Source organism: Phlebotomus papatasi, chromosome 3, assembly GCF_024763615.1.
Source record: "Phlebotomus papatasi isolate M1 chromosome 3, Ppap_2.1, whole genome shotgun sequence".
Lineage (NCBI taxonomy): Eukaryota > Metazoa > Arthropoda > Insecta > Diptera > Psychodidae > Phlebotomus > Phlebotomus papatasi.
In genome coordinates this window covers 62831272-62845699 of record NC_077224.1, presented here as the reverse complement: position 1 = coordinate 62845699, position 14428 = coordinate 62831272, and the positions used below count along the sequence as shown (strand labels likewise).

At 31.2% G+C, this 14428-nt stretch overlaps 1 protein-coding gene across 2 annotated transcripts in view; it reads right to left on the bottom strand.

Moving 5' to 3' along the window:
• Positions 1-3046: 3046 nt before the first annotated feature.
• LOC129807132 (insulin-like growth factor II) overlaps positions 3047-14428 on the bottom strand; it is a 41003-nt gene continuing 29621 nt past the window's right edge. Inside the window, exons 2-3 of one of the 2 annotated variants that reach the window (XM_055856178.1) lie at positions 4896-5099; positions 3047-4829 (exon numbers count right to left, since the gene is read on the bottom strand). In XM_055856178.1, coding sequence (XP_055712153.1) covers positions 4525-4829; positions 4896-5099 — 509 coding nt within the window. In that variant the 3' untranslated portion in view covers positions 3047-4524. The remainder of the gene's footprint in view (positions 4830-4895; positions 5100-14428) is intronic. The other variant, XM_055856180.1, reaches the window with a different exon arrangement.

Here is a 14428-nt window from a genome sequence, read left to right as displayed (position 1 = left end):
GAATATTTAATTGCACTTGTGGAATACATAAAATTTGTATTTAGTCAATTAATATTTCATTTTATATTATTTTTGTATAAAAATGAGGCATGGCGAGAAGTGGTAATATTCTAGAATTGATTTTACCACCTGTCGCCATATCTTTTCAATAGGCGACGCTAACTTCACTTCGTACATTCTCAGTTGTCAAATCTGCATTGTTTACTTTCTGCAAAAGCCCCATAATTTGATTTCTCAAATAAAAGTGAAGAAAAATCATTTAAAGAGAGTAATAATAAAGTGATCACAAGGAAAGAGAAATGGTGAATGTATTCTTTTCATAGCATTGCCTAAAATAACCGAGTGTGGTTCTTTTCAAGTGGGTGGCGAGAAGTGGTTACAAATTTTACAAAACTGGCGAAAAGTGGTAAAAAGTGGCGACGAAATGGTTATTTTTGCATTATTAATAAAAATCAGTTTTTTAAGTAGTCCAGCGTTATGTTCTAGGATTATTGTTTTCACGTATCTAGAGCCAATACATCTAAGTAACTTTGTGTCAAATTTGAATTATCTTGTAACAAGGATTCAAAAGTTATGATTAAATGAATTTATTTTTTTCCTAAACATGGCGATAGCCGGTTATTCCACCCTACCACCTTAATGGTGGGAGAGAAGTGAACGAAGTAAATTTCAAGAAATTTCCAAATGGTATTTCTTTTGAAAATTTCCAGAAATTTTCAATGGAAATTTCTTTTGAAAATTTTCCGGCCATCTCTAGATAAAACGTTTATGATAATAAAGCAGTGCCTAACCCCTATTTGCACATAAAATATTATTTTTGTAAAGCTTCTCGTTTGAGTTCTAAAATTGATTTCATAAAATTTCATCAAAGAGGCTTTTTAAGATACAGTGCCCGCTCATTGGGAGACAATATGACAGATGTCCGTTTCATAATTCGGATGGATTTTTTGAATTTGTTCAACGTCTCGAAAATATAATACATTTTTTTTGTAGAATTAGAATAAAAGTTTTAAAGAAGCCTCAAAAGACATAATTAGATAGTTCTATGATATTATACATCATTTATTAACCCTTTAAGGACGACTGGGTCACCCGTGACCCCTGTGACCCATAGAGAAAAAAATTTTTCCTGACTGCCTGAAGTTATTTTTTTCTAATGTTTGTACCTAATCACAAAGTAGAAAGATGTAGGAATCTAGCATATTTTTTGCAAATCTCCAGCTACTTGCTATATAAAAAATATTTAAGCTCAAAAATATCGAATTTTCAAATTTTCACATTTGTGCTTGAATTTTAATATTTTTAATATTTCTATTTTTTTTTAAGCAAAAACCTTTTGGGACTAGAAACTATAATAACTATACATAATATTTCTCAACAAAGTAAAAATTATAGTTTATTGATATTTTGAAGAAAGCTTCATAATTTTCATGGGTCATATATGACCCAATTGTCCATAAAGGTAAAAAACACCGAATTTGTCTCTAGTGGATTTTCGAAGATTTGAGGTTAGACTGTTTCATGTTTTTGTGTATGTGTGCGCAAAATAGTTAATTATTCGTGTAATATTGTGTGATATATCAATTAGCTGAGATTTCCCAGTGCAATACTGACTGAAGAAGGTAATATTTTGATAATTTATAAGATACTTTTGCGTATATGTTGTAAATTCATAACTTTTACTCTTGCAGATGACTTCAAAAATGGAAAAAAAATTCATGATCAATGAACCCGAAATTATCCACATATTATGCCCGGAAGATAGTGATGATGCCGACAATCTTGTCCTGAACGAAAGCGACATAATAAATTTGGAACAAGACGTGGATGAAGTGGACTTTGAAGTCTTCATCGAAAACGCATCAACTCCGGAAGAACTCCCAGATTCACAGCAATGTGAAACTGTACGTCTAAAATTCCCAGAGACAATGGACAATTTGCCCTTACTATCCAAACAGGAGCAACAATTTCCTCAAAAATCCTACCTGATAAAAGGAATTAGAGGATTTAAGCCTTATGGCTAAGCCTCAGATCTGAAGCCCGTATAAGATACCACTATCTAATACTATACGTGGCTAATTCTGCCCCAGTCTCCCCTAAGTATGATTTTATGAGAAATCTCGTGGGATAACCCCTTTGAGGATGATTGAGTAAACGGGCTCATCTTATTATATTTTGTCTTAAAAAATCAGAAAAAAGATATAGTCTAGCCCCCAATTTTTTACCCTTTCGTCCTTAAAACTTACAGGGTTTAAGGTACCCAGCGGAAAAGTAATGGATCCATTTTGTGCGAAATGGCATTATGCATCGAGAAAATTTGCATACTCGCAGGAAATTTCTTTTCAATAAATTCGCCTTAGATCGAATTCCGGAGTAAAAGTAGCCAGAACAAAAAGATTCAACTGTTTAAAAGAAATGCATTAAGAAACAGTAGTACTACTTGGTCAGAATTCTGCAATAAATCACTGAGAGAAATCCGAAAAAGTTATAATAACATTCCGGAAATGTTAATTTTACCCTGCAGTATTGATCCAAAATCGGTGTAAATATTATCCTTTTTAGGTGTATTCGGGGTTAAAGTTAACCTTTTTCATGTTAATTTTACCATTAAAAAGGTGTAAAATTAACATTAAAAAATGTTGATATATTTTTACACCTAAAAAGTGTTAAAGTTATGAGGAAAAAAAGTCAATCGCACCCTCTTTTTTCTCAGTGATTGATATTATTTAAATATTTTACCTTGTGTTCAATTTTCCCGCGTAACAAAATTCATAAATTGACCCGCAATGTTAGGGAAACATGCATAATAAACATATGCATAATCCGAAGTGCGTAATGCCGGGTTTGAGGGTTTGAGTATATACTTACCTGTATTATTACACTGTAATAATCTGACATTTTCTAAGTAGACTTTTGTAAATTGAGCGACAAAATATTTGAATTTGTAACTGACGTTAAAAGTTTAAATGGTAAAGAGTGGAAAAGTAAAAAAAAAGTTCATTCTAGATTTAATGATACTCTTTCGGCCAAATTTAAAACTGTGACATAACACATGAAATATTTTTATTAGCCAAAAATTACACGGATGTTGTGACATATCGCTGGTGAAGTCCAGGGCGAAGCGATATTTGGAGTTCTATTGAGGCATTTAGTTGATAATATAAAAAAAAATTCTGGGGTTTATCAATTTTCTTGTGGCCATATAGTAGTCGCCTGATTAATATTTTATATTTATAGCTGTGTACATAATTGTATATTTAGTGTAAGTTTATCATGTAAATTATTTTGAGACTCTTATAATCAGTTTGAGAGTAATGGGCACTGTGTATGATTAACACTGACAAACTATACAGTGCCATCACAATTTTATCACCAAATGGTTTAGGCTTAACTTTCACCATTCTTACTCCCTAACAAAATTTTCTCTCTCACAATTATTTTGGCTTTTATATTTTGTTTTCCGAGATGTTGTATATACGACAGTATAAATATCACAAATTCTAAACTCCTCTCTCTCACATTGTCGAATGATTTGAGGAAATATAAATCTACAATATCACATTATGAATTATTTTGTCCAGCAAAGTAATTCACTTTTTGGAGATATTTCTGTTTCAATGGATACCTTAAATGGATCTTTTTTTAAAATAATTTTACTTCATTTAGTTTAAAAAATGAATAAAATTAGTTGATTTTTAAATAAAATTTCAATTATAATTATATATTGAACTTTTTTGTTTTTCTAATTGGAATAATTGATTCATTCTAACATTGAATCATAATAATAGTAAGATACTTTTCTTCAAAGATTACTCTCATATATTCGTTAGAGGGCGTGGCCGTAAGAGAAGTAATTCCATGTCATATTCTTTGAATTTAAATTTGTAACGAATATAAAATTTAACCGCGGAAGCTGTACTCAGTTCAAAGATTTAATAAAAATCTCTGCAATGGTTTAGGGTGTTAGAGGGTAGTGGGACACCTTTAAATGTGGGACTGCTTTGAAATTGGGATTTTTCTCCAATGTTTAAATGGAACTGAGCTATATTAAAATGTACTTTAGCTTCTCAATCTGTTTGTGCAGCTAAATTATTTCATTAAAGGGCTCAATTTTATTTAAAAATAAGAGAAAAATTCCAATTTCAAAGCTGCCCCACTTTCAAAGGTTTCCCACTTCGCCTTACTCATACTTTGCATACCGATAGCCGAAAAATAAAATTTTCTTCTTATCATTGTTCTAAAATACATAACTTACTTTTCAATTGGACTTGTTTGTGGATTTTATAAATCCTAGTATTTTGTGAGAAGTAATAGGATAAAAATCTGCATTTCGGGAAAACCTAAAGTGCATTTCAAGCACGAATAAATCACTAAATAATCCCTATATTGTGCAGAATACTAAAGAAACTGTAGAAATATCTCCGTGGCATTTTCCATCTCATCCGGAAATTCAACGTCTTGTCTTCGTACAATTTGAAAATTTTAGTTCTACTGATGTCTACACTACCGTATTAAATAAATAAATTAATGGAAACGGATGTCTTGTGTTCTGTACTGCGGTGGTATCATTCCTCTCAGATTATATTCTGGGGCAACAGTGCCAATTTCCGGCGTCGGCGACAGTCTCGAGTGTGGGATGATGGGTTCATCGAGACTCTTCTTCAGCTCCTCCGGTGGATGTTCCTCTTTAGATACGTAAACACTGGAATCATCGGCCACCCTGGCTGAATCGTCTTTGGTCTGACAATATTGACTCCTGAGCCTCGAGTCTGAACATCTATTCTTGCAGCACTCATCCACAATCCCTCTTCGTACTCTCGTATGTGAATCTGCAGTAGACGTGAAAGTTAATTTATGAGTGTCTTAAGTAACTGGAAAATAAGTTGGGTAATTACCACTATCACTCCAATAGAGTTCATTGTATTCCCCATTACAGACTGTGGCTATTCGATCGGCCAAATCTGAACCACAGGATTTACGCGCTCTGCCCTCAGATTCCTGCACCATGATTGTAAGCAATATCATAAGAAGGATACCAGAAACACTGAAAATATGTAGGACACTCTGCCACTGGGACACCATCATTCTCTCCAGATCTACTAAAGAGAAAATACAAAGAGAATGTTGTAAGTCGGAAACTCAGTTAATAAGATTAATGCTAGGAAGCGTTTGGATTCTGAACTTTAAAAATTAATTTAATACATTCATAGAGAAAATTAACAAACCTGAATATTTGAAAATCTTATGAATTATTTCTCATTAATAATTTTGGAATTTACAAATTATTTCTTAATGAAATTATTATTTACTTATAGTTTTGGTTACTTATTAACTTTGTGTCCTTTGGGTTAATATTACTTCTATTGTTAAATTGATTTTTTTTATTCACGGAGACATTGGTATTTTATTAAAATTTAATATACCATTTAATAATACATATGTTACATTTTAAATGCGTTTTTAAGGTGTTATGTGTGGGTCAAAAAAATTAACCCTCGTTGAGATCACTAATTTTAATAGTAATTAGAATTAATATAACAATACCCAGTGCAGTGACGGATACAGAGTGCAAGGCCCAGTCAGCAACCGGTTAACTCTTTCGCGTCCATAGGGTAATGTCATGACTCGGGGAAAAAAGTTTTTTTTGGGTATTTACATTAATTGAAATCTATCTGTTCGTGCACGACATCATAATAGAAGGATGTAAGATTCTTGGCTCATTTTCTCAAGACTCCAGTTAGATTTCAATTAATGTAAATAGCCAAAAAGTAACTTTTTTCCCCGGGTCATATATGACCCTATGGACGCGAAAGAGTTAAGAAGGGCCCCAGGATAACCAAGAACAAAATTGGGAACAAAGGAGCCGCTAGGTGCTACATCTTGTCTTATGTCCAGTATTGTATACATACATAAATTCAAGTGCCCATCATTCAGGATTGATAGAGATGCACTATTTAGTGTTAAGTGTGTAACAGGATTTTATTAAAAGGAGAAGGGGGCAAATTGTAGGAATGTTCCCAAAAGAAATCGATTTTCTAATGCAAAGAACGAGAGCTTTTTCGAAAATTCACAAAAATTCCCAATTTTTATGAATTTGATCTTATTTAAAATCAATAATATCTTTATTAGGACCTTTAGGATAAAGAAATACACTAAGAAACTGTTATTTAGAAAAAAAAACTGTTTTTATTCCATATCTGCTGGTGGTTCAGTTAACTCTTTCGCGTCCCACTTTTATTCAGCAGATGAATTCATGCAAAATTGAGTTTTTCCTAATGCTTTATGATCAAATATAATAGTTCAGAGAGGAAAAAAATTTTCCATTGCGTGAAAACTCGGAAAAACCCCGGGTCATATATGACCCTGTTGTCCTCAAGGGAAGTGTATTTACCATTTTCAAAATCTATATCACGGGCTTTTTAAGAGTTTTTTTTGCTTGAAGTTACTAATTTGGCCAAAACCATGGCAAACTGGATTGTCTTGATGAACACTGTACTCCTGGTGTTCAAGGAATCTTCCTGGTAACCCTTGAACAGTCACTGTCACAATATTTTGAGTGGTATTTGGCAAAAATAAACTTATCCACATATTTATTCACACACAATACAATTGCACAATATGAGACGCTTGCAGAATACTCTAAAATATTGCAAAATATGTTATAATTCATCAGATATAAGATGAAATGTCCAGGAGCAAGATGTCCCACCTGCATTTCACAAAGAAAAACAATGTCCCAACTACATTTCGCTGCAGGTTTGGGACGAAAACACTGTTACCCTTGGGGACCACAGGGTCATATATGACCCGGAAAATTCTACACGCTTTTCTGGAAAATTGAGAGTAATTTATTATATCAAAATATGCAATATACAATCTTTGGATATTCTATTTTGTATTTCTAAAGAACTTTTTGCTGAAAAAAATAAATGAATATAAAAAATTTTGAAAAAGAAAAGTCATTTCACAAAGTTCGAAATTCGTGATTTTTGATCTCAAATATTTTCTTTTCCTGAATATCTGGAGTCTTGAGAAAATTATCCAAGAATCTTACATCCTTCTATTATGATGTCGTGCACAAACCGATAGATTTCAATTAATGTAAATAGTCAAAAGAAATTGTTTTTTCCCCGGGTCATATATGACCCTAATGACGCGAAAGAGTTAACTCTTAAACAGTTTTCATTAGATATACATAAACAAAGATTAGCTCTTTTTCTTTTAAGGAAAGAGACCAAAATCAATTTCAGTTTTTTTCTTTTTCTTTTTTTTTTTTTTTGAAACTTCAAAATGAAAGAAAACACAAATGTTCTTTATGTGTTAAAAATTAAACATTTAATTTAAAGGACAATGGGCAGAAATGTATAGGAGCTGGTCCAACCCTTCGTCACAGATGGGGCTAGGCCAATTTTGTAAGTATTGGTGTATGGCTTAAAAATTACTGAAACCCAAGTCAAAAAGGACTGTCAGTTCTTGGAAAATTAACGGATATCCTTCTGAAAATTTATTATTTTGACATATTATTTATCGAAAACAGCTTAACCGATCTTAATAAATAATCTTAATAAATTCGTTGTATGACTTCGGCTTGAAATAAATATTTTTATATTTTCCATCTGACTGCCCTGACTGATAGCTCCCATACAAACTAGCCATGTTTTAAAGGCATCGCACGTTACTGCGCAACAAAACGTAAACTTTTTTCGTTTAATGGCAAATCATAGGTATCTTCGGGGTTCTTGGTGTATCTTGAGCATATCACCCGAAGAAACTTATAGTCGTAGTCCATCTTGTCAACTTTTTCAGATATCTTAAAGAAAGAGTTTTTAAGAAATGAGTAGTACTATTTTTTGTCAAACTTGCTTTATTAAATAACGGTATCTCGTAAGTTTTTGGTGCCAAAGAACCTTTTCTAAAAGTGAACTGAAATCAAGGAACATTTTCCTAAAAGAAGCCGTATTCCTTCCCTCCATTTTTTTGTATCCAGATTTATCTCACATAGGTATTCGCGAATATTCTTTAATTCCGTTAAAAGTATTGCCTCGATTGCATCCTTTTGTCGTCTTTAGAGAAATATTCTCCGTAAAAAAGAAGCTAGGATTGCTGAAGTTCATAGAAAAAGGTAAAGGTACCGTGACTAAAGAATTTTAACAAAAGGTTTAAAGTAATGGCTTAATTAAAATTTTTTTTTTCTGAATTTATTACTCAAAGTATTTAAATAACGGTATCTTTTTAGGACAAGAAGAATATCACTGAACAAGAGATATTTCCCTACATTCAATCCTTTTTTTATGAATTTGAAGGATGGTAAAATATTTATAAGGAAGATCTGGAAAATTGCAGGGAAAATGAAGAGATAAAGATATGGTCTGTTCTAGGAAAATTTTCTTTGAGTCATTCTTTAAAAATTATTCTTAGAAACGACCAATATACGATTAACCGTTATTGTATAAAAGGAGTTTTGCAAAAAAATCATTACAGCTCTTATACATATGTTTTATGCTGTAGTGCTTTTCCTACATACTTTTGGGGTTGGTCCCGGAACAAAAGTTAACTATTACCTTTGCCAATACCTATTGGATGGTATAGGTCTCATTCGTGGCGAAAGATTGGACCGTTTTGCCCATTGTTCTTTTTGCCAAAGCTTTCGACCCTTTGTATTATTTTTTTTCAGTGAATCAATTAAAGTTGTTTTACGAATAAAAATTTCGTCTTACGACTGCCTACATTACATCCCAAGGAGGATTTTTCTCTATGTAGTTTTGTACAATTTTCTAAATACGAGTAAGGCATTAAAGAATCAAAATTCTTATAATTTGCTTATAGCGATCTTGGTTGCGTCTCTGTGACTACTAAAAATAAAGTGACGGACTTCTAAGGGGATTGAGAGTTTCTACAGGAATTTAAACCAAAAACTCTCATTTAGCCTTTTAAGCTATACATTAAAAGACTTGTCAAAGACTTGGTTTTTGACGTTTTTCACTTTTGGGTCTTCGGTGGGTAGGGTAAAGTTGTACAAGTTGGACAATGGTACAATTTGGACTGGGTTTTTTTCTTTATAAATTTAGTACTTTATTTTTATTTATATATTTTTAATGCTTTAGTTTTGTAATTTGGTTCATTGTGCTTAAAAACAAATTTTGTACTGTATTTATCAAGAAAAAAGCCATGTCCAACTTGTACCGGCGAATTGTCCAACTTATATCACTTTACCCTAATTTCAGAGTTATTCTAATGGAAAATTTCTCTTATTATACCCGATATATATTCCCCAATTTCCGTAGTCTGATGTTTTGACAATCATTAGAGGATTCTTTTTTTTGGATAGAGTACGGAAGTGGTAATTTTGCTTTGAAATGCTACTTGGGTCAATTAATAAGACGTATTAATTGGGAGTGAGTGAAACAGAGGACCTAGGGTTGAAAAGTATCATGTGGAGCCTATATTTAAAAAAAATACCACATATCAGTTTTAGCCTGACCCGGACTCGAGCTGCTGAACTCGGTATGTAGGGGAAATTGGGGATGCTTTAAATATTTTAAGTTCTATTTTTTTTTGTAAAAAAAAACAACTTAGTGATTATATGTTTTAAAATAAAAACCAATGGCTGTGATCATTTCTATTTTTTTTCAATATATAAAAGTGTTTAAAAAGCTTTGAAAAACGACTTTTCAAAATTTCAAATTATCTAAAGTGTTATGAAGATTATTTAATGGAATGATTAATTTTATGAGAACCTGTTTACTCAATTACACGCTGCGCACGGAGATTTTTTTAAGTACAAAAAATCTTATCCCGTTTATTAAAAAAATATGACCACGAGTTTTTTGTTGTATAGCTTCAATCACGAAGGGGAACCTACGAGGAGCGAGTCATTTTAAATATAGCACTTGTGGGAGATAAAGTCTGTCGTGGCGTTTATAAAAGTAATTGTAATTGAAAAGACGATAAGACTTCGATCAAAGTTTAAATTTGCAATAAAGCCATCTCTATCTGTCTATTTTTGTATGACTTGGGGCTAATCCGTTTTTGTGCGATATTACATTCCATTCCCTGGGAGTTATTGCAATTTAACTTGAAGATTACACCAAGTCACTGCTATCCCATGAAATAGCATCGTGAAAATTGTATCATCATATACACGGATGATATTGCTCGATGGTGCAATTAAAAAGTACCTTTCGTGATCGATATTGCATTAAAAATTAATCAAACTTTTTTTTTCTTATTTCAGCACTTTATTGCACTTTCACGACATTCAATTTATTTTTTTGACAGGTGGTTATTTTTATATATCAAAACCATTATATAAATTTTGCCATGAGTTTTAGATTTGGATGATGAGAAAAATTTCGTGTCTTTCGTTAGAGCTTTTAAGTGATTGAATTGGAGGAAAAGTTGGATGTTTACATCAAAATGAAATTATTGGAGCATTCACATTTAGTTTGTCTTTCTGTCTTTGCTTTTGTGAGAGATAACAATAAATGGTTTTTTATTTATTATTTGGAATAAAAATACACAATATGACTTTATATATTTAACGATACTGAAACATTTTGACTTTGGTGAATGACATTTTATTTTCTCATTTGAGAATTTTAATGAGATTTTCTAAAAGAAATTTTCAGGAATTTCCATATAGGAAATTTCAAAGGATTCATATTCAACATATTTTCCAACATTAACTCGTCAAAGAGACTTTTCTGAAAAGCTGTGCATGTTGATGCAAAATTCTTTATTTTTCAAGCACGATTTGTCATGAGTATCTCCTGTGATTCTTTACAAAAGTTAAAAGTTTTTTGAATATCCTACAGACGGAATGCATGTAAAATGGTATGGATGCTATAGGTCAAGGTACTTTCTGCAAAGATAAGGATTTATACAAATGTTTTGAAATAAATATGAATTGTATTAGGAGAGGATGGAGTTGCTTTTGATACGAAAATATTCATTTCAGGAATCAGCAGTATAAATATTTGGCTTTCTGAATATAGCATTATTTTATAATGTAGAATAGAATAGGCTGGGGACCAATTTTCATATAATAATAATAATAGTAATAATACTTATGCTATAAAAATAATAAAACAATAATACACAGAAAAAATTATTTTGTAAAATTGTTCGCAACTATTTGTAAATTTCCTATTGAGTAACTTACGATACAATCGTAAATCGTGTAACTCAAAAAGTTCGTAAAAGTTTGTACTTTTTCACAAAATTGTTCGCAACATTATCATTTGACGAGTCTTTTTTGTTCTTTTACAACCCTTTGTTTGTAAACGTTCCTAAACACCTTCGAAAATATTCGTAACATGTTCGTAAAGCTTTACCAGACGAATAAAAAATTTCGAATAAATGTTTGTCAAAGAACGGAATAATGTCAAGTGATAATGCTACGAACAATTTCTATGAAAAAAGTATGAATTTTTAAAAACCTATTAGAAAGTTATACGATTTATGAACATTTCGTAGGTTCCCAGGAATGCATAAAAAATTATGAACAATGATGATTTAAAACACGGATTATGATCTATGTTTGGATTTATCCCAATTATCTCCATGTAAGTGTTAAATGTAATGTGAAAAAATCTTTACTATTTAATATTTTAAATTGTTCTTATACAAAATTTGTAGACCTGAAGAAGGAGACAAACATCTCCGAAACGTCGTGTGAAGTTGAAGTTTACAATTATGAATAAATCCAAACATAGGTCATAATCCGTGTTTTAAATCATCATCAAGTATAGCTAACTGACCGTACCATTCCAATTATGAACAATTTTACAAAATATTTTTTTTCTGTGCATTAGGAGTAATCCAAAAAAAAAGATTTTAACAAACGTGATAGGGGAAAGCACGCTACTTTCGGACGACTCAAGCATCGGACAATTAATTTTTTCTCTATGTTCTTTACAGATTTCACCCATAGCTCTTTTCTGAAAATTTGTGGGATCGGACTAGCTATTAAAATATAATATTATAATGGGCCAAATTCATTTATAACATATTGAAAAAAAGTGAATTATTCGGAGTATGAATCGTCCGAAGGTAGTGCGCTTTCTTATACTATTTTTTTTGTTTTTGAAAACATAATAATAAATAAACTATAGTGTGAGTGTGAAGGAAATTTAGAAAACAAAAACTATTCGTTTTAACATTAAACCTACCAAGACCGATCAAATTGACTGGATCAAAAACTTTTTAAAATTAACACATACTTAAACGGTACAATGCAATGTCGCTATCAAACTTTATGAATTTCTTAAAATACGTATGACATATATTTTACAGTGTTTAAATTTTATTTTTTCCTCTTTTCCAAGAAAAAAATTATTTGACCGAGCGCAGTAGGAAAAACAGGCAAAAACGGTCTGTAGGTCTAGTGTTGATATTTAAAAGATCTAAAATTTGTAATTTATAAGATGATTCTCAATATTTTATCCTGATACAATGAGATTTATATTATATAAATATAACTTGGTCTTCTGGTAATTTCCAAATTTATTTTTATTGAAATAATGTTTTTTAATTCTACATCATGTGTAAATTATTCACAAAACATTCTCCATATTTAATTAAATCTTTTATTCCCTAGAATTCCTAGAATATATGCCTTTAATCGTGGTTTCTGCTAGTTTAAAAAGCTGAGCTCAGTATACTAATTCAGAAAAACGGGAGATGCATATTAAGGAATTAAATATTCAATTGCATTTGGGTAATTCATCAAAATTCTTTATGGAATAGAATAATAATACGGAACAGAATAATAATTATTAATCACACAGCCTAAATAAGAAAATATTTCAAAATTTATGTATTTCAAAATTATATTTTTAAGAAAAGAAAACGTTACATTCATAAACTAAAGGATCATCACTATAATCTAATTTTTGGCTAATTATTGAATTTTCCAAGATATGCAAATTAATTACCAAGTTATTCTGTAAGATATAAATAAAGAAAAGATCGTCAAAAGGAATATTACACACTCTCCGTTCCGAAATTAAGTCGTACGTTTGGAAAAAATTCTTGTTCCGAAATGAGCCATACGTTCGGAAAAAAATTGGGATTAAAGGAAAGTTTGTTGGTAAATATTTTGTGTATCAACAATTATCTCTTGTAAAGAACTACTGTTTATGTTAAGCACTAAAATTGGGGTCCAGTCTTGATGGTAAGTTGAGGAACCAATATCTTAAAAGTCTTAAAAATGTCTTATTTTTTGCGTTTTATTTTAAATCTAAATTAGGTGCAAAATTGTGAGAGAAAGAGGCTTGGGACGTTCGGTGGACCCCCCATAAGTTGACCCTGGGACCATTAATATGTCCCTCAGTTTCCCCTCATCCCTCCCCTTCCCTCCAAAACCATGTTTTTTGGGATTGCTCAAAAACACGTCTTGCGATATTTTCCAATTTTGGATATGTTTTAGAGATCACCCAGGCGGACATTAGACCATATACGAAAATACCATTGAATCATTCCTAATATCGGGTTTTCAAGGTCAAGGGTTTTAGAGAGCGTATTTATCAATAGAATGGTATCATGTTTGGACTCGTTGGATATGTCTTGGAATTTCAGATAAAACTGAACCGATTCCAATCTGTTCTGAGCCGGTAATGACCCGGTTCATAACCGTTAACTAATTTATCTTCGAAATTTAATTTTATTGCTTCAGATATGTATTTTGGGCAATGTTTTAAGTGATTTATAAATCGGTTTAAAAATTGTTCTGAACCTGTAATGAACCGTTTATGAACCGATAAGCAATTTTCGCCCGAAAATCAATTCTATTACGCTTAGAACTATTTTGGGGATCTTTTGAGTGATTTATAAATCGTTTTAAATCGGTTGAGGACTTGTAAATAGTAAATGATGCGAAAGTAATTTTGAGGTATAGCATCTAATTTCAAGTTTTAAAATATTTGTTTTTTTTTTTTTTCAAATTGGCACAAACAATGTAATGCATTTAGAGAAATACCTCTTACGTGTATGCAATTTTTCTATGATACCCCGGTACTCTTTGCAATTATTTTTCAAATAATTTGAATTTATATGATCGTAATTCAATTTCTGTAATAAGTTTTCAAATACTGGATGTCAATTGAAAAAACACATGCTTTTGTTTGCTATGGACTAAATGAGATACTTTAACTTAAGATTTAAAATATTTATTGGCTATTCAAATTATTCAAATAGAAACTTTCTGACTAATTAATAGTTTTAATAGATGTTTTCCCTAAAACCAACTATTTATTACGTATCATATTGCTCTTTTCTCTCTTTCCATTAATGCCCAAAAGTTACAAGAGTTGCGCAAACATATTTGCTTAGAAATAATATTGTGCACTCTTTGTATGTTATTTCAGTGCTGTAAGTGAGTAATTTGCAATAAATATTTCCCACTACTGCAAATTTTCCCTAAATATTT